The sequence below is a fragment of the Haliotis rubra genome, unplaced genomic scaffold, assembly GCF_003918875.1.
Source record: "Haliotis rubra isolate DU_JTF1 unplaced genomic scaffold, ASM391887v1 Scf11, whole genome shotgun sequence".
Lineage (NCBI taxonomy): Eukaryota > Metazoa > Mollusca > Gastropoda > Lepetellida > Haliotidae > Haliotis > Haliotis rubra.
In genome coordinates, this window is record NW_025765003.1 from 4392981 (window position 1) to 4413202 (window position 20222).

At 39.9% G+C, this 20222-nt stretch overlaps 1 protein-coding gene across 3 annotated transcripts in view; it reads right to left on the minus strand.

Annotated features, from left to right (window-relative positions):
• LOC124285150 (exocyst complex component 2-like) overlaps positions 1 to 18962 on the minus strand; it is a 35003-nt gene extending 16041 nt beyond the window's left edge. The window contains exons 1-13 of one of the 3 annotated variants that reach the window (XM_046721332.1): positions 18899 to 18962; positions 14928 to 15080; positions 14420 to 14590; positions 13676 to 13811; positions 12062 to 12105; positions 10710 to 10779; positions 7030 to 7154; positions 5069 to 5140; positions 4312 to 4457; positions 3851 to 3932; positions 2933 to 3035; positions 2095 to 2207; positions 461 to 538 (exon numbers count right to left, since the gene is read on the minus strand). In XM_046721332.1, coding sequence (XP_046577288.1) covers positions 461 to 538; positions 2095 to 2207; positions 2933 to 3035; positions 3851 to 3932; positions 4312 to 4457; positions 5069 to 5140; positions 7030 to 7154; positions 10710 to 10779; positions 12062 to 12105; positions 13676 to 13811; positions 14420 to 14590; positions 14928 to 15042 — 1255 coding nt within the window. In that variant the 5' untranslated portion in view covers positions 15043 to 15080; positions 18899 to 18962. Of the gene's footprint in view, positions 1 to 460; positions 539 to 2094; positions 2208 to 2932; positions 3036 to 3850; positions 3933 to 4311; positions 4458 to 5068; positions 5141 to 7029; positions 7155 to 10709; positions 10780 to 12061; positions 12106 to 13675; positions 13812 to 14419; positions 14591 to 14927; positions 15081 to 18552; positions 18796 to 18883 lie in introns of those variants that run through there. The other 2 variants (XM_046721339.1, XM_046721322.1) reach the window with 2 other exon arrangements.
• Between the last annotated feature and the right edge of the window lie 1260 nt (positions 18963 to 20222).

Here is a 20222-nt window from a genome sequence, read left to right on the forward strand (position 1 = left end):
TTCCTTCATTAGTAGATAACTGAATAGTTCAAACACATTTCTGGAACAATGTCTTTTTTCAAAGCATTCAAAGGAATGAATACACAATGCCATTTAGAAAGTGTAACATATGTTATATTTGGGATTACACTTTCTTAGTAAAGAACAGATTCTAGTACTTTTGTTGGGTTGAGTCCCATCCAGGATTCGAACCCACACACCCCAGAGTCAGGCATCTAATCGCCAGCACACAAAGGCAGCCACCTAACCCTCTCAGCCACCGTGGCTTCCACAAAGGAATGTTGACAGTTTCATCACAATGTTTCAGATAGGAATATTTCTGCTTGCCACATGCCATTCAAATTTGGCAGATTGTTTGGGGTGAGTTAAAGAGGGGCTAACAATTCCTGATAGCTGAGAGAAAACACAGTAGCCATAGACTAAGAAGCAATAGCTGGGTAGTTAGCATGTCATAACTTACTGGACTTGAAGTTGGAAGTACCAAGGGGAACGCGTAGTCTGCCAGACGACATATCCATGTCCCAGTCAGAAGCCTTGTCTGAAGGATAAAAATAATTCTATTTGCTCTATCATTTGTTTTAATCAACCATAAAGGTTTTGAGTTTATTGGCAGAATTATGTTTATCTTGTCTAGAGATACTGTATTTGTTCACAGGATACTGCATGTCTGAACAACCAGACCACGATGAGTAATGATAATGGCTAGCAAGGTCCCTTAAGGATGACTGTATCTGATAATTCTTTTAGGGATTTTTTCCATGGTTCATCTTCACAAGTATACTGAAAGCATACTGGCATCAGTATGCAGACACAAGGACCAGCACACAAGGACAAGCTTTTACCAGTGTGGCCCCAGTGTACAGACACAAGACCAGGCTTACAACAGTGTGGTACCTACCTGCCTCTAGGTGGTCCTCCTTACACAGACACAAGGCCAGGCTTACACCAGTGTGGTACCTACCTGCCTCTAGGTGGTCCTCCTTACACAGACACAAGGCCAGGCTTACACCAGTGTGGTACCTACCTGCCTCCAGGTGGTCCTCCTTACACAGACACAAGGCCAGGCTTACACCAGTGTGGTACCTACCTGCCTCCAGGTGGTCCTCCATACACAGACACAAGGCCAGGCTTACACCAGTGTGGTACCTACCTGCCTCCAGGTGGTCCTCCTTACACAGACACAAGGCCAGGCTTACACCAGTGTGGTACCTACCTGCCTCCAGGTGGTCCTCCTTACACAGACACAAGGCCAGGCTTACAACAGTGTGGTACCTACCTGCCTCTACACCAGGTGGTCCTACCTGCCTCCTTACACAGACACAAGGCCAGGCTTACACCAGTGTGGTACCTACCTGCCTCCAGGTGGTCCTCCTTACACAGACACAAGGCCAGGCTTACACCAGTGTGGTACCTACCTGCCTCCAGGTGGTCCTCCATACACAGACACAAGGCCAGGCTTACACCAGTGTGGTACCTACCTGCCTCCAGGTGGTCCTCCATACACAGACACAAGGCCAGGCTTACACCAGTGTGGTACCTACCTGCCTCCAGGTGGTCCTCCCCACACACAGACACAAGGCCAGGCTTACACCAGTGTGGTACCTACCTGCCTCCAGGTGGTCCTCCTTACACAGACACAAGGCCAGGCTTACACCAGTGTGGTCCAGGTGGTCCTCCCTACACAGACACCTACTTACACCTGTACCTACCTGGCTCCAGGTGGTCCTCCTTACACAGACACAAGGCCAGGCTTACACCAGTGTGTGGTACCTACCTGCCTCCAGGTGGTCCTCCTTACACAGACACAAGGCCAGGCTTACACCAGTGTGGTACCTACCTGCCTCCAGGTGGTCCTCACATACACAGACACAAGGCCAGGCTTACACCAGTGTGGTACCTGCCTACCTGCCTCCAGGTGGTCCTCCTTACACAGACACAAGGCCAGGCTTACACCAGTGTGGTACCTACCTGCCTCCAGGTGGTCCTCCTTACACAGACACAAGGCCAGGCTTACACCAGTGTGGTACCTACCTGCCTCCAGGTGGTCCTCCTTACACAGACACAAGGCCAGGCTTACAACAGTGTGGTACCTACCTGCCTCCAGGTGGTCCTCCTTACACTCATGCAGCAGCCCAATCAGCCACTTCTGCTGCTTCACCAGACACTCCCAGGCTGGGTCGCCATTATACTCAAGGCTGATCAGGTATCTGTGATAGTATAGATTCTATATTAGTGACTGAACAGCACAAAAACACCAGTCTCCTCTCCACCACCCACACATGATACTCCTTGCATTTGAATTTATTGGTTAGTGACTTTTCAAGCATGGATGTGTCTTGTCTTCTTTGGAGTTATGTATTACTAGATGATTTTGCTATAGTGTTGTAATATGTAAGTATGACCAATCACTATACTGTACTGTACTGCCAACCTGAATCCCTACAGAAATGCACACATGAGGTATGGGGATCTTGATTCCTAGCCATACACCTCAACACACCTCTCCACTACAGAGACATGCATGACATACTCCAGTTGAGTGAAGGGGTATGGGCTGACCCCCACATCCAACACCCCCCTCCTCCACAGAGACATGCATGACATACTCTAGTTGAGTGAAGGGGTATGGGCTGACCCCCACATCCAACACACCCCTCCTCTACAGAGACATGCATGACATACTCCAGTTGGGTAAAAGGGTATGGACTGACCCCCACCCAACACACCCTTCCCCTAGAGAGACATGCATGACATACTCCAGTTGGGTAAAAGGGTATGGACTGACCCCCACCCAACACACCCCTCCTCTACAGACATGCATGACATACTCTAGTTGGGTGAAGGGGTATGGGCTGACCCCCACCCAACACACCCCTCCCCTAGAGAGACATGCATGACCTACTCTAGTTAGGGTAAAGGGGTATGGACTGACCTGATCAGCTTCTTCTGCTCCTCCAAGCTGATGGTGGGTTCCAGCAGCTTGTTGTGCAGCATGCCCCGGAACTCACTGATCCTTTGCTCCACCTGCTGGTACACTAAACAACACAGACAAACGTGGTGTTTCACATCAGGTAGACAGGCAGAACAGGGCATCACATCAACAGACAGTTGTGTCACATCAACCGACAGAACAGTGCAGATAACAGAATAACTCCTAAAAACCAACATTTATCAAAGCCTTCATCACAATAGATGCTTAGGGTACGGTTACACTGAGCCATGACCCAGCTACGATCGTGAGTGAGTGAATTTACTTTTACGCCGCACTCAGCAATGTTCCAGCTATATGGGAGCAGTCTGTAAATAATCAGGTCTGGACCAGACAATCCAGTGATTAACAGAATGAGCATCAGTCTGCGCAACTGGGGCTATGATTGTGAACTCACAGAGGGTCGCAGTGAGTCATTCCCTTGATTGCCATTTGCGGTTACACCAAAAATCATTTGCAACTGAATTGCGACTGATAACAGAAAATTCCCCAGTTTTACTGCGACCTGATTATGAAACCACTTTCATTGGTTTTGTGACCTGTGCGATCCCATTGTCACCATATTTGAGACCTCTTGCGACTGTCATCAGTTGCACAACTTTTGACTGCCCAAAACACTCGCAAACCCCTTTGTGACTGATGGAGAGCAATTGCGACCAAAGAGACCATGTCTGAGACCATGGAGACCGCGTTGAGATTAATTTGCGTCCGTATTGCGAAGCTTATCGAGTGAACAGAGGCCAATTTCCACTCCAACCAAAATGCTGACAAGCTTTACAACTACCAACGTTTGCATAATAACAGAAGTATTTACAAAACCTATCCCAGCATTAATGTGATGATACACAATAGGAACATTACCTTTCTTAAACACACCAACTTCAGTGTCTGCAAACAGAGATTTAGCCTTCTCATAGTCGTTGATCACAATATTGTAGTCGCCCTGATGGTAAAAACAATAAATGTCAGTATTATCCCTGCATATGTCTCCATAGCAACAATACCATGCAATCATCTTACCACTGTCTTCATAGTGTGTGTGTGTGTGTGTGTGTGTGTGTGTTTATGTCGTTGATTTCCTACATGAAATGCAAAAGGGGGGTTGTTGTCATATTGTACATGCTACTCCATAAACATCATCATCACCCCTCCCTCCTGGACATTAATTATGAACGGTCCCCTAAATCATACTTTCTGACCATGCATTGTACAGGCTTGTTGGAGTATCCTGAGTAACGTTTTTGAGTAGCATTTAGAAGTTGGAACATACAATATTGAACAAACTTTATGGATAACAACTTTTTTATTTCGTGAGTGCCTACCCTTTGAATGTTTCTCTCAATGTTGAGTGGCAGATAGAAGAGGAATTTGAACTTCTGCAGGACACTGAGGGCGTTCCTGGTCGAGTCAGCCTTGTCCTTCCTCCCCAACACCTCCTGGAACAGCCCGTCGGCATACGACTTGGCCTCTGGAGTCAAACATCAACAGTCATGGCTCTGAATACTGTTTTAGGGTGATGTTTGCAGTATTACAGTTATATTATGCTAGCTTGTAAAAAATATGTTTGCAAAAAAAGAAAGGCATGCCCATCAAAGCAGACTACTTTCCTTGTCAGAGAATCCCACTTACAATCAAGGGAATTCCCTTTCTGTTCAGCAACATTTTAGCAACATTCATACATATTCAGGATCACGTACACCACCCTTCGATACCCGAAGCTGGGAATACAGTTTCCGATTCATACCTCAATGAACTGAAATAATACACAGTCAATCCTCAAGTGAAGCGTACTGGGAAACTGTTCTCCCCATGAATCCACACATTGAGTGTCCAAAGTTTTCAAAGCCACTGGGAAGATTTCTGAGCATTACTTAATTCTAATATTATGATTAATCTGAACTTGTGCTCCAGAACAATATTTTCATTTACATTTTCATATCAGATTACTGGTATAGACTTGATTATTGAGTGTGCACTGTCATATGTCATATGCCACTTTCCAAGTACATGACAGTCTAGGCAGCTGGGGACCTATTTAGTTTGAAATCCTAACGGAATATATCTGTATGAAGTACTCACGCATCAGCAGCACAGCATAGGAATTCATACAGTCACCACGAATATCATCTGTCGAAAATTTCTCATACATGGCTGAAACACAGTGGTGAGTGAGTGAGTATAGTTTTTTACGCCGCTTTCAGCAATATTCCAGCAACATCACGGCGGGGGACACCAGAAATGGGCTTCACACATTGTACTCTCAGAATAAGAGTCAATACAGTCTTCTTATTTTTCACCTCACTTCACTACAAATGCTGGTCATGTATTGTTACAATAACACTATGTTTGATTAGCTTCCTATATAAACATAGGACCGTAGGAAAGGTATCTTCCCATTCTGCAATGTACCAGTACTAACATATACTTTTCGTATTATCAACAATTCCAAAATTAGTGCCCTTTGCTGGCAAACTGGTAAAAACATGAATTTTTTTTTAAATTGTTCTTATTCTTAAAATCACTATTTGGTCCAAAGTTCTTTTTTCCTTTTAACAGATGAAGTTTAGGACAGCATTCAGTGCAGTATACTCAAACTAAAGCATCTTCCTGCATACTTGTCTACATATATTGTCCCTTGAGCAAGCCCATACAGATTTCTGTTTACCAACTTGGACACATCCCAAAACATTTCCGGTCTTGGATGTCCATGCTATCAAGTGCTAGAATTGCTCTTTCCCCATGTTATCCTTTATATAAACAAAAGCACTTTATATAAAAACCAAACAAAAAACAAAATCGTAAACCAGCCGATTTGTAGGAAATTGTCATACAGTGTGCAAGCAAAGATCATGGGGGGTGGGGGGTGGGGGGGGGTTTAAGTGTAGGTAGACTGTCAGGACATGACAGTGTTCAGATTTCCCTGGACAACAGAATAACCAAAACAATCAATGTAATCAACTACATAATTCCCCTATCTCACTACCAGCTACAGCAGGGAACTGCAGAGTGTCACCAGGTGTGAGACAGGTAGATCAATGGCTGATTGCATTAGTATCGGACATTACACAGGTGTGACAAAAGACCACAAAGTCGGTTGTTCACACCAGACAGATGGTCTCCACAGGTGGCCACTGCTGCAGGTGACATGAATATTCAAGAGGTCAGCCTCCCAACTACCATCCTAATCACCTACCACGACTAGCATGGGGGCCTACTTAACAAAGGGTTACCCAGAGGGCATTGTAATACAGGGTTTTACCAGGACAAGAAGCATGTGATTATTCATGAATACAGATTGAGCATAAATGCAAAATTTTACAGTGAGTGTCTAGTGGGACAGCAGCAATTATTGGTGTTTGTATCATAAATTTAGCCAAATTGTAGCTACAGTCTTACAAACTTATACATTTTCAGTGAATGAGTTTAGTTTTATGCTGCACGGTTACACTGAGCCATGACCCAGCTACGATCATGAGTGAGTGAATTTATTTCTACGCCGCAGTCGCTATTCTGCTATATGGCAGCGGTCTGTAAATAATCGAGTCTGGACCAGACAATCCAGTGATCGCCAGCATGAGCATCAATCTACGCAATTGGGATACGATGACATGTCAACCCAGTCAGCAAGCCTGAGCACCCAATCCCCTTAGTCGCCTCTTACGACAAGCATGGGTTACTGAAGATCAATTCTAACCTGAATCTTCATGGGTACATTTTCAGTATGATACTTAAGAAACATACTTGAGGTTCAAAGTAATAATGGTCGAGCTTCTTCAGTCTGATATTGAAATCACTATAGGTAATAGGCTTAAGGCTTCTGACCATGGGCAGTGACATTACGTCAGTTATATTCTTGGAAATCAAGTGAAGCAGGCCACATACACCAGCCTCTAATACCCTTGTTATGGCCTTGCATTTTCAAAATGTGAACCTAAGACGGCCTTGAACTCAAAACTAAACAGACACTCATAAATCTCTGACTACACGAAGAACACATAGAACCATACACACACCGCTCAGTTTTACTGTTACCCACTTACATGACAAACTTTCCAGGCAGTCTAAGATGGCAGTCAGGTTGGATCGAACAATTGCGATTGGTCCCTCTGATCTCTGGCTAGCTTTACGCTGCATATGAGCTAGCCCTGCCTTCAGGTCTTCAAAACTAACAAGGACAAATTAAATAAAGACATGTACAGTGTACCTACAAATTTAGTATACATTCAATTTCAGAATGAAGACTTAAACAAAGAAGTTTTAATTGCAGCTGTTCTGTTTCACATACACAAATAAATATACTGAATTATCAATAATAGTTCCAGATGTAAGTTTATGTACAGAATAAATAAGGTTTAATTGTAGAAAGATTATTTTCACATCAACATTTTTGCCAGTATTCATCAAATAGAATAAAGAAGGGCTGGCTATCAAAATAGTTCATAGAGATCAATAATGATTAACTAACTATCGATCGATTATCAATAAATATCAGAAAAGTAACTTTGAGCAAAAATGCCCAAAAAAGTGAGGTGAGGTGAAATTGGGTTTTACGTCGTGCTTGAGAATATTTCGCTCATATGACGACGTGGGTGCGTGTGTATGTGTATGTGAGGCTGCTTGTACTAGCCCAGACTTAAGCTGGTTTTATAGTGCTAGCCCACTGAGATACCATGCCGTAGTGAAGCATGAATACCCCACTCAGACACATTATACTGACTCCGAGCCGTCCAGTCCTTGTTGTACCCATTAATGCCGAGTGCCAGGTAGGGACCAACAAGTACCATATTTTAACGTCTTTTTGGTATGATGCGGTCGGGGATCGAACCCGCGACCTTCTCTCCGGGCGGACGCTCTAACCACTACACCACGGAGGCGGTCCCCAAAAAAGTCTTTAAAAATGAATATATTTAATATCACTGGTGAGTGGTGACATGTTTAAAGGTCACATAAACCCTAGGGGGTAAAAATACATCAATCACTAACTGGCATCGTTATAAATGAAACCCCGTCATTAAAACTACTCATTTCGACCTTTAATTGACTTAAATCGACCTTTTTGACAACAGTGCACAATTCTCACCCGCGAACGAAATTTCAACCAATCAGAGCGGCGCGCGTCTGTGACGTCATATGAGGAATAGCTTTGAGGGCCGATGCAGAATTCATCTACATTTTAGGGTTAAATGATCTTGTTTACAGGCTTGTATAAACCTGAAATCGCGTGACAATTGTTGTGGAAAATAAAAGCTATATGTTCTCACAATCTACTGTCATTTAATTTTGTCTCCTGCTTTGCCTAGTTTCCGAAGTTACAACTTGTTTTCATAGAGCGATTCTGTCAAAATCGATTGGTGTCGTTAGGCCCTATTTGTATAATGACTGATCTAAATTGATCCCATTTCTGTATTTTTTTTACCTCGATATTTAATCATGTCATGTAAAAATCTGTTTGTATTCTCAAAACAGTGTCGGCCCATACGTTTTCACATGCAATACAGTAATTAATACTCCCTTGTTGTAACCCGTGTTAGGTGGTATAAACCCACACATGTTATTTGTCATCATTCACTTGATGGTCAGTTAATGAATTTATAACAGGTATAATTAGTGGTAACACACTTAGATTACCCGACAAAGGTTCCCATTTGGCATTTCTTGTGTCTGGAGTAAATATTCAACATTATAAACATCGCATCAAAGGATTAACCGATAACACGCTGATTGATTAATTACTTTTATCTTACACAGCGGAATTGTCAAAAGGTAGTGTTTATGTATGTAGATTTACTAATCTATACTGAATACACTCTGTCGTGTCGGTGTTCGCGTAAAACAACGCCCTTCTTTCAAAGGACTAACCGGCAATACATTGATTGATTGCCCATTATTGGCTAACTAAATTACTGTTTTAAAGAAAGGACATTATGCAATTAGTTGCCAGGTGTGCTATCTTGGGTGACCAATGAGACTATACACCAATACCTGAAAAGATTTATCACTTTTCAGTATATTAAACTGTTAAAAGACACATCATTTGGAACAGTTTTGTGGATATTGATGGATACATTCCTCGAACAAGGTAATGGCCTGATATTGTTCCTATAACTTTAATCTGTTTTAATTTTAATATTTGCATTTTGATTTTATTCATTTGTCGTAGCATTCAACAGAATCATTGTGTAATGAGTCAGACAACATGCACTAGGGTGTGTGTGCTAATTATGATTCACATTGGCAAACTATAAAATGTCTAGATATTACAGTTCTGTTATAAATTCACTATAAGTATCAGCAGATCGCCTGCTTTTTATTATTTTATTTAGTTTCAAAATGGATACAAGTATGATAATAAACTAATTAGGATTATAAGACCAAATATAAAGACACACATTGACTAGTATCTACATACTGGTGAGTGGACATTAACCATGGGAATGTAGCAAGAAATTTATCGCCAAGAGTATTGTGACTTCGATTCCCCCACCTCGCCTCCGTGGAAGAAATCGTTATGTTATAAGTTGTGTCATGCAAAATCCGTTTGGTTATGATTCCAATACATATTTAACTACACAGTAGAAAGTAGTCTTGATTATCTAACTTGATGAAAACAAACTATAATCTCATTAATTCTAACAGATTTGTTTATTTTTAAAATGGCGGCACTCTGTCGGGAACATCCGCCAGTCTGAGGATAAATGGTATTTAGGTTTGTTTTCACCGAAGTTACAAAATCAAAACTACTTTCTACTGGTAGTAAAATATGTATTTTATTGATGGCCAATAGGATTTTGCATGACATATGCGTATAACATAACAATTTCTCTCGTGGCAGCGTAGGTGGGTGTCAATATAATACTACTTACAATATTATTGTTACTTCGACCACAACCTCACTTCCGAGGAAGAAATCGTTATGTTACAAGTTGTGTCATAGAAAATCTTTATGGTCATCAATCATATGCATATTTTACAACAACTAGTAAGTAGTTTTGATTCTATAACTTCAGTGAAGCGATCTGAACACAAGTAAGATATCGCTTCAGGCTTCCACAACGCCGCTTCAAGACTCACAAACATAACCGATTTAGCACTTAACCGCGGGTCCTGTGGAAATCTGCTCATGGGGACACCATCGCCTCGACCCCTAGGAGCAATTGACGACAAAGCAACGATTCGGCATGTCATCGTTGATGCCGAAATCATCAAAATGATGAGCGTGCTACACATTTTCTATACAACTAACTGAAAATCGTTCCTCATATGACGTCACTGCAGTGCTCTGGCGACAGAGTTACGTAACCTGTCTGTGGTTTCGTTGGCGGGCTAGAGGGAAGCAGGCGACTTTTTGGCCACTTTTAATCGCTCGGTATTAATTAACCACAAGTTTTTAAAGAATAAATTTGGTGTTCCGCATAAGACTAACCACAAATCTTTCATATGTAATGGTTAAAAGAGTAACAAAAAACAAAGTTTAGTGGTTCTTTAACAAAACAGCATCCTGAACAGAACTTAGAAGCATCCCATCAATAAAGACCTAACTTTGTATATTGTGAAAGCAAATTAAAAACTTATTCTATTACAAATGTTAATGTACAATATTCATAAATAGCACAATGTTCATATTGATAATCATTAATACTTTTTCCTATCAACAATATTTCTGATTATAACTAATTTTAGCCTTCCTTAGAGTAAAGATACTGTATAGCTACAACAATACCTTGCATTTTGGTGGTTTTCCAGCAAGTACCACTCCGGTGTAAAGTTCTCCAATGAAATATTCCCAGATGCTGAATTGAAAAGAAGCACTAATAAAGTACCTATGTCCTTAAAATCTTCTACGGTTATGTAATCACTATATTAACCATGTGTGAATAATGTAGGATATAAGCAAGGATATATGCTCTCGAATCTGACAAAGACTAAAACAATGAACTATAAGAAAATGTTATTGTAATATTAGCAATATAAAAGCAATATCAAGCTGGTGTTAATAAATAGTTTTTAATGTTGAATATATTACAAATGACCTACATTGTTGATGTAGACACACAGACCCATGTACCGTACTATAACTATAAGGGACCCTTCATAACTTACGGCTAGGGGCAGTGATGATGATTTTTATTGAGAAGCATGTACAATGTAAATGACACCCCCCTAAAATTTATGTACAAAGTAAGTGACCCCCCTGCATGCCATGTACAAAATCAATGACCCCCCCCCAATTTTTAAGTATTATTTCTTAATATTTTTATGTACAAAATTGATTAACCCTCCCATAACATAATGAGTGGAAAACCAACCCCCACCCCACCCTTAAAATCATCATCACCCCAAGCCATAAATTAAGAACTGTCCCTACTATTCGCAAGTTTGATTATATAGAGAATCTCACCCAAGTGTCTACTGATATCAATTATATCAACACAAGTTGATAAAGTTACAATACCCAAAGCTTGCCAAGAATATTTTTACTTTTATCAAAAAGTGTCGATATATTTGATATCAGAAGACACGAGGATGAGATTCTATTTATCATCAAAACTCACTCTTCATTAGTTTTCAATAAAATATTTACATCTCTGAACATGGTATTGCAGTGCAACAATGTCATAGCATTGTGACGTCATCAAGTTCAAGACGTCATAGCATTGTCAGGGCATTGTACAAAATCTACTGTCAAAACGATATCTCCAGTTTTGGATGATAAATTACAATCTCCTTAAAACTGTTTTGTCTGATGGACCCTGAGCAAACCTTGGCCACAGAATTTAAAAAATGAAAGATGCTTTCTAAAACAATTCAGTTTAACGTCTTTCCCTCCTTGTTTTGGAAATTATGATGACAGTGAAACAAAACTGCCCCAGAACACAGATATACCCTCGATAGTACACGCTCCTGGGTGCAGATGTCATGGCACTAAGAGTGAGTGAGTGAGTATGGTTTTACCGCTTTTAGCAATATTCCAGCAATATCACGGCAGGGACACCAGAAATGGGCTTCATCATGTCACTAAGAAATAACATGATGTATACAAAATCAACAACAACATGAAGATAGGTTACTCACCTTCAGGAAACATCTCCAACAGGTCTTCCTCAGAAATCTTGCCCCTGAAATAGATTCACGTGTAAGTGGACAGGGTTATGTATCAGGGTTTATTCTACCTGCTGTAAAGGTGTGTCTGTTCAGTGTTCATCCTAGTAAACAAATACAGACAATTATTGAAGAAAAACTGGGAGGAAGTGGGCAAACAGTTACAGTAACAAAGGCATAAACTTTTCTCGTAACGGACAGTCTCATATGAGTGAGTGAACAAATATTGCATAATGCTGCATCAGCAATCTTGCAGATATTCCAAGCAATCCAGTCCCATATGATCCAAGGCGTAAAGACAAGCTGAAGAGCTGTCATCACTTGTAGCTTGATGTGCAGAATCATGGATCATTTGAAGTCTGCAGTTCAAGTATAGTACCTGACAATGTAATATTCCAATCAATTTTCACATGAGCCAGAGATTGGCAAAGGCAGGAGCCATGGGCCATTTTGCACATTAGAATAAAAAATGGCCCATTGAAATTTGGATGTTTACTATTGATACAAGGGCAGTGGCCCATTCTAAATTCAGAAATTGGCTAATAATCCTGAAAATGGCCCATTGTCAAAGTTCTCTATCCCAATCCCTGTGAGCCATCTTTTTCTACAGTTTTGTTTGGAAAGAATAATAAAAAATACCATAAACACTTTCCATTTGTCAAAGATCCAGCTGTAAGCGGTCAGCTTTGTCACTACTAACATAACAAGTGGTGCAATTAAAGCAAAATGTAACATAATCTGTAAGTGATAAGAGCCAAGCCAACCTGCAAGCTTCTTGTATCATCTGCTGTAGCATATCCCAGAATGATAGACTTCAAAATTCTTTACAGGTAGCAACTCTAACCACCCAAACTGGGCTTCTTTGCGAAAATACATTCGTTATGCACTGCTTGTGACCCTTAAAAATAACAAACCGCCGCCGAAAGGCAAGCCAAAGCCAAAGCCTAAACCCAATGGCAAGGATGGCAAAAAGAATAAAAAAACTCACAGCTACCAAGACGAGGGCTACCCAAACTCTAGTCCGTTTGGGTTCAAATGAGAACAATGAATGATTATATATCTCAAAATAGGGATAAGTGCACAAAACATAAATAAGACACATGGTCCTGAAACCTCTGTACCCAACAGGATCTGAATCTGATGTGTTATGATCGATCTTGGAAAAAGTTGTTTAAGAAACCATCATGTAATATTGTGCTTTTTCACGCTTCACACCAAGGGGTGACAAATGTCTGGTGGAACAGCACCTGACTGGCTGGAGTTGCACCTGAATGCGTGCTGGTGCTGTTCCACCAGAGGTTTCAGGACCATGTGTCTAATTTATGTTTTGTGCACTTATCCTAATTTTGAGTTATTTAATCATATGTCGTTTTCATTTGAACCCAAACGGACTATAGATGTTGTTTACAGCCAGCAAGATATATCACATGATAGACTAATCTATCCCTGAATAAAGGAAGTGATAATTCAGATATACATTATTCCGAAAGATCAAATGCATTTCTACTCACTCCAATTGTGACATGATGTTGAGCTAGTTATTTTGATATGATGTCTGAAAGTAGGAGTAATAAATATGTTACTTACCTTTCCCCCTCATCTGAGATGCCAAGGGGATCATCTTCCTCCCGATCTGTGAGAGGAGACGATGCACGACCATGACGGAGATTGGAGGGCACTGTTTGAGATTCATCAGTCCACAGTGCGGATTCTTGAAGAGGGCCTTTAAATGAAAAAAATATTGATATCATTATAACTCTTTGTTCTGGTACTGGTGGCCGCCGCCATATAGCTGGAATATTGCCGAGTGTGGTGTAAAACTGAACTCACTCACTCACTCCCTCTGGTACTGGTGGAGCCTTACACAAACTATATGAATGGGATTTTTCCTTTTTGACTTAGTAAAGAAAATTCATCATGGTCTGTGATATTCAAACCCATGAAGATCCAGGTAAGAAATTATCTTCAGCAATCCATGCTTGTCGTAGGAGAGACAACTAAGTAACAGGTGATCGAGTCGTCAGACTCGCTGACATGGTATGTATGTCATCGTATCTTAATTGTGTAGGTCGATGCTCTTGATGTCAATCACTGGATTGTCTGGTCCAGGCTCAATTATTTACAGCTGGAATATTGTGGAGTATGACGCAATCAATAAACAAACAAACAGATTCAAACAGACACATATGCATTTGAATCCTACGGTCCATTTAAATTTTCATGACTAAGCAGAATATTTTGTGCCTGGTAAAACCTGCAACACCACACACTGTAGTAACTTCACAACCTATGTTTAACAATTTTCAGGCAAACTAAAGCAGTGTTATTCACCTGTCTGCAAGAAATATCCTCTAAACCCCACAGTACAGCTACCGATTCCTCCACTGCGAGTGACGACGATGACATCCCCCTTGCCTTTCCCTGGACCAGTGCGAGCAATGATTTTGCTGGAGGTCTTCCACTCAGCAGACAGAATGCAATCCATCCCACATATCCTCAGAGCTGGGAAAAAAATCATCAAGTCTAAATGATGTAACGCTGTAAAACTGGGACAAAAACACATTCTCAGCAGCATGTCCACAACTTCTTCATGTTGGAATAAACATACTGAATATCTTTGTTTAAAATGATCAAATAGATTTGAAGGCAAATGTCAGCAATATCACTGTAAGAGTCTTACAGTTGTGACCTGTGATCTTTGACCTTTAGTCTGGCGAGGACACACCATCAGTTAAGATCCATGCCATTATGAAAACAACATACAGTCACATCATTTTACGATATTCACTTACTTTTTTTCTGGTGTTTTTGTGATAATATATTACCATATAAAACTCACCAATAAAATCTTTAGGATCAGTTCCTAGGTTCTCTCCCCTGATGGTTATACGAGTTCCCGGGGGACCCTCCTTCGGGGAAACCCCAGTAACAAGTGGAGCAGAGTCTCCTGGCATGCTTGATGGTAGTGATTATCTCCCTTGTAATGTCATCACTTGGGGAGGAAAAAGGGAAAACATGACAAAAAACACCCTTTTGAAAATGTAGGTGCTGACACAAGCAATATAGGTTTAACACCACTTTTGAAGAGTATTCCATTTATATCACAGCATGTCAGTCCAATGTGGGAGAAAAGTAAAATATGTCCTGGACAAAACCCACTTTGGTGAAAGCCAGGAGCATAGGTATATTGCTGACAAACATCAAACAATGACTCCAACCAACGATCATATGGACACAGCTCTGCTAACTGGATTCTGGTACCTAGTATACAATAAACAGTTTAATTTGGCGCACAAACTGAGATGTATCTTATATTATATTTAGGATTACACTTTAAGTTAAGATTCTACTGGCAAACAAGGATAAGTTGGACCGGCACAAGAGAATCTGTTTACAAGAAGTAGGCGGCACATGGCAATGAGCAAACCCCTTTGGTTTGTGAAAGGTAGAGCAGATGTAGGCAAGTGCATGTGCATTGCATGACGATGAAATTGATTCCGCACGTAACTGCACACACCTTGCTCATAAGACTCTCACATCACTACACTTGATCGCGGACAACTGGGGCCCCTTCCCTAGCAATGGCAAGCGCCAGTGGGCGGCACTCATACATGCTAATACAGGTCAATTGTCAGGTCGGTGCTAAACTTAGCCTTGTTTGCCAGTAGTACCAGTACACTTTGGGGTTGAGTAACTTAGTCCCATCTGAGATTCAAACCCACACTCTCAGAGTGAGGTACCTAATTGCTGGCACACAAAGTCAGTGATTTAAAGGAGAATACGAGTGAATTGCAATAATTTGATGGGTGAAAGATAAAGTCATCAGAAACATATTCACAAATTTTCAATGAAAAATTATGTATAATTATGTTTTAATCGCGAAAACAGTTTCGGGAAATCTCAGCTTCGGCCATTATGCATATTTCGCTGGAACCCACGTGACCTTTCCGAGCGTGACGTCAAATGTGCCTGGAGTCCGCCATATTGCCAAAGACCAAGCGCTACAGTAGTACAAATCGTGTTGTTTCTGTCGTCTTTTTAAATGATACGATGGTGTATTGCGTTGCCTGGGGATGCTCGGCATCATTGAACATGGGAAAGAACCACCATTTCTTCCGTTTTCCTAGTGAAATGACAGTTTTCGGCAGGAGAAATGCGCCGATCATTCTGAGTCGGACGCATATGAAGGAGACATGCACGCATAGGGTATGGAAATCCCCAAGCTAGGCTGAAGAAGGAAAAAGTACCCACAAGATTAATTAATTATACTCCATCATTCCCTGTAACAACTTACTGTCAGTGGTATTTTTAACATAAATTAAATCAAGTCCGATTGCCAGTCAAAATGCCCCCGCTACAAAATGACCCAGCATATTTGGTCAAATTGCCCCAGTGGGGTAGTCAAAATGCCCCAATTTATTTAAAATGAATAAATATAGGCCATAAATGCATATGAACATAGAGATTTTCATCATCTTCTAAAATGCCAATCAAGCACATAAATGCATAGTTTTGTAAACTTTGATATTATGTTCTTCATATATAAGTATATACATAATTAAGTTATGAGTTTACAGATGAAACATTTATCAGAAATATTACTTCCTAATAACTTTTATATGAAGAACATAATGTCATAATAAGTTGACAAAAACTATGCATTTACGGCATATATTCAATCATTATAAATAAATTTGAACAAATTAGAATGAATGACCAAATTTGCTGGGGCATTTTGTAGCTGGGGCAGTTCGACTGGTACACATGAGATATATTATTATCAAAATCAGTCAGAGATTTCACATGAGCTTGAAAATGTTTCGCTATAACGTTCTTTTCGGTTTTGAGCCCTAAATGATGCAGTCAACTCAAAACATTGCCGAATAAAACAGCAAATCATGAAGTACTTGTTGCTTTCATTGTTTTCCATTTTGTCAAATTGCGCACGTCGGCATCAGACTTGCTATTTGTCAGTAGTGTGTGCAGTGAAAGTTGTTCTGTATTCGCATTGGCTGACAGGATGTCATTCTAAGGCTATGACCGAGTACCATAACTATTTCCATAACCAAACAATGGGGAAACATACGTTGTCCTGACTAGTATTTTATAATTCACCAGTTTTCGGGGAATAACTTATCTGCGTCGCGAAAATTATCTCTGCTCGACCAGGCTGGGACCTTGTATCGAGACTTGATACGTTATTAATGAGAACTAGGATCCTAAATTTTTTCAACAAAATAATTCCAGTGTAATTTTGAAGCAGATAATTTTTATTTTCCTTCGTCTGAAGCATAATTATTTTGTTTTTAAATCCCAGACACCCTACAGTCACCCATTTGACACCAAATGAACTGTAATCACATTTTTTTTTAAATAATTCTTAGTGACTGGTCATATATTTATAGGGGTGAGTTTGCTGGCTTGAACTGTATGACATTTTGCTGACAAATAGTAATCTTGTTAAATGACATGGTCTACTTTTAAATTTATTTTGACCTCAAGCGGTGCCTCGGTTTCGCTTGATTCTTCTTCTTCATCTTCAGTGGAAGACTGTCTTGCAAGATGTAAAATCGGATCGTATTGATACGGTCTAACATCCATTTCAGAAATGACACCAGGAACATCTTTTACTGCTTCAGAATCCACGGACACTGTTAAGTTGTGAGGTAAAATCAAAGAGGAAGCCATCAGCAACAGGCACTTATGACGTCATGTCACATGATACCCCTTCTGCTCATTAACTGTCGGGTGTTTCCGTAATAGGCGGAAATACGAGTACGTTTTTGTGTTTTTATTGCTATTTTACAAACTTTTGGTTCAATTTTAATCATGGAATGTGACTTTTAGAATATCCTTTACAGTATATCAAAAGTTTTGTTTTCGTTTGTATTCTCCTTTAAACCACTCAGCCTTCAATGAGGAAGCTGCTCTGAGAGTGTGGGTTCTGTATGAAACGGACATTAACTTTCCCTTCAATTAGCCTCCAATAAAACAGCATTACGAAAGCCGTTTCATCTGTGCAGCACTTGGGCTGTAAAATTTGCTGTGAAAAGCTCTATTGTTTGCTTTTAGAACTGAATAGGCATGAACCAAAGGCATTGTATCACATAGAAACTACTTAAAAAGTTAATGCACCATTAAATAACACCAAACCACTGACATAATGTCCTGTTTAGTCTATTCATGAAATGTATGTTTTGTCCATACATAGCAAGATATGTTTATTTTGGACTTATTTCATATATAGGGGTGGTGGGGTAGAGTTCGCCCATCATGCCGAGAACCTGTGTTCGATTCCCCACATGGGCACAATGTGTGAAACCCATTCCTGGTGTCCCCTGCAGTGATATTGGTGGAATATTGCTAAAAGCAGCTTAAGACTAAACTCACTACTTCATAAACATAAGATGTATATTATTGACTTGTGTCAATGTATGCCTGACTGAAAGAACAAATGCACTCACAGATGATGACGATTGATATTATTTCATTTCATCCAGTGCAGATAATGTGTACCATTATGTAAAAAAGTGATATTAAAAATACTTATAAAATAATACAGAATGCATTAATGAATTAAAATATATATTTAGTTTGAGAAATCCACCACATTTTGATATCAACTGGGAGTGGGATACTGTAGAACGTCACTTGTCAAAAATAATTTATCACAGTGCATTTAAATGAACAGCACTACAAATTTTTGACATATTCTCGCGATTAAAAGTATCGAGAGTTTTGCATAATAATTGACAGAGAGATACTTTATCCATGCATTCACATCAGTATGCATACCATAATGCCTATTACCTTCTATCCAAGAAACATATCAACACCTTCGATATCCGGAGTAGGCGGCGCTCATGAGAAGGGGAGTAACTCTAAATTGACAAGTGCGTCAAGATAAACTATACGAAGCGTCGTAAAAGTATCACATTCAGCATGGCTTTCAAATGTTTTCCGAGTCAAAAATATACACACAGAAACAAACACTCAAAGGAAAAATTAAAACGGATTCGTTTAAAGCTAAACTTTAAACCTGATAAGGCAGTATTTCTTTCAACTTTATATATATGGAGTGATATTTTCACATGGAGTGCTTAAATGGATTATGGACAAAACAGAAGGTCAAGAAGAGCGCAAAAACTGCTGGAGACTTCAACCAAAAACGACTACATATTTCAAGAAACATCAAATTTTGTTACAAAACAGAGCGTTCAACACCAAGTTACAGTTCGTCTGGTCTATTTTTAACCTTGTCCATTAGGACTAACGCCGACTCGTCACGCCATCGACCTGCTATCGATTCGTCACATGGTGTCAGTGTGTTAGACCTGTTTGTGGTGTTCACTCGTAGTTCGTATCTTAAAACACCACCCTCTCCATTTACTGTATACATCAAACGCATAATAACTTTCTGAGATGATAAGTATATACATGGAAGCCAGTCGTCTGCATCATAAAAGTGATGATTACATTTTTGTACATACATCAATCACAAAAAAATAATTTGGTGGCATATTTTCAACAAATATAAGAATATATTGACCAATAATTATTATAACAACAGGCAAATGTGTCCCGAAATATATACATTTCTTGCTTATCTTGTTTTATCAGTGTGAATTCATCGTACATCATATATTACCAACTTGCCTGAAGCAAGAGTCCTGGAGATCAAAGCGGTATATGTTGTTTTCGTTATTTGGGGGATTGGGAGAGTGGGGGGCGTAAAAACGTGCATCTAGCTACAAAGTCGCAATACCAAAGGCTAACACTATTTCTGCGTTTTCAAAATTATCTTAAATAGAATTATATTAATTATAAATATGAAAACAAATATTTAAAAAACAAGGCACATTACATATTGAATTTGTTAGAACATATTGTTAAAATACACTCTTAACAAACAAAATTCACTATTATGTTGAATTCAGTGGAGTTTGTAGTTATGTATTGTACGGGTATGTGAATACAAACCATGTTGTACGATTTGAAGTTGGTGGTACACGCGTCTCGATCGACGTTAATTATATATTTCACAGGTCACAAGAAATAATAGAATGTTATATTGTATCCATTGTGCCAACCTATCGAAGGCATTCATTAATGCCAACAACGCGTGTCACGTGAT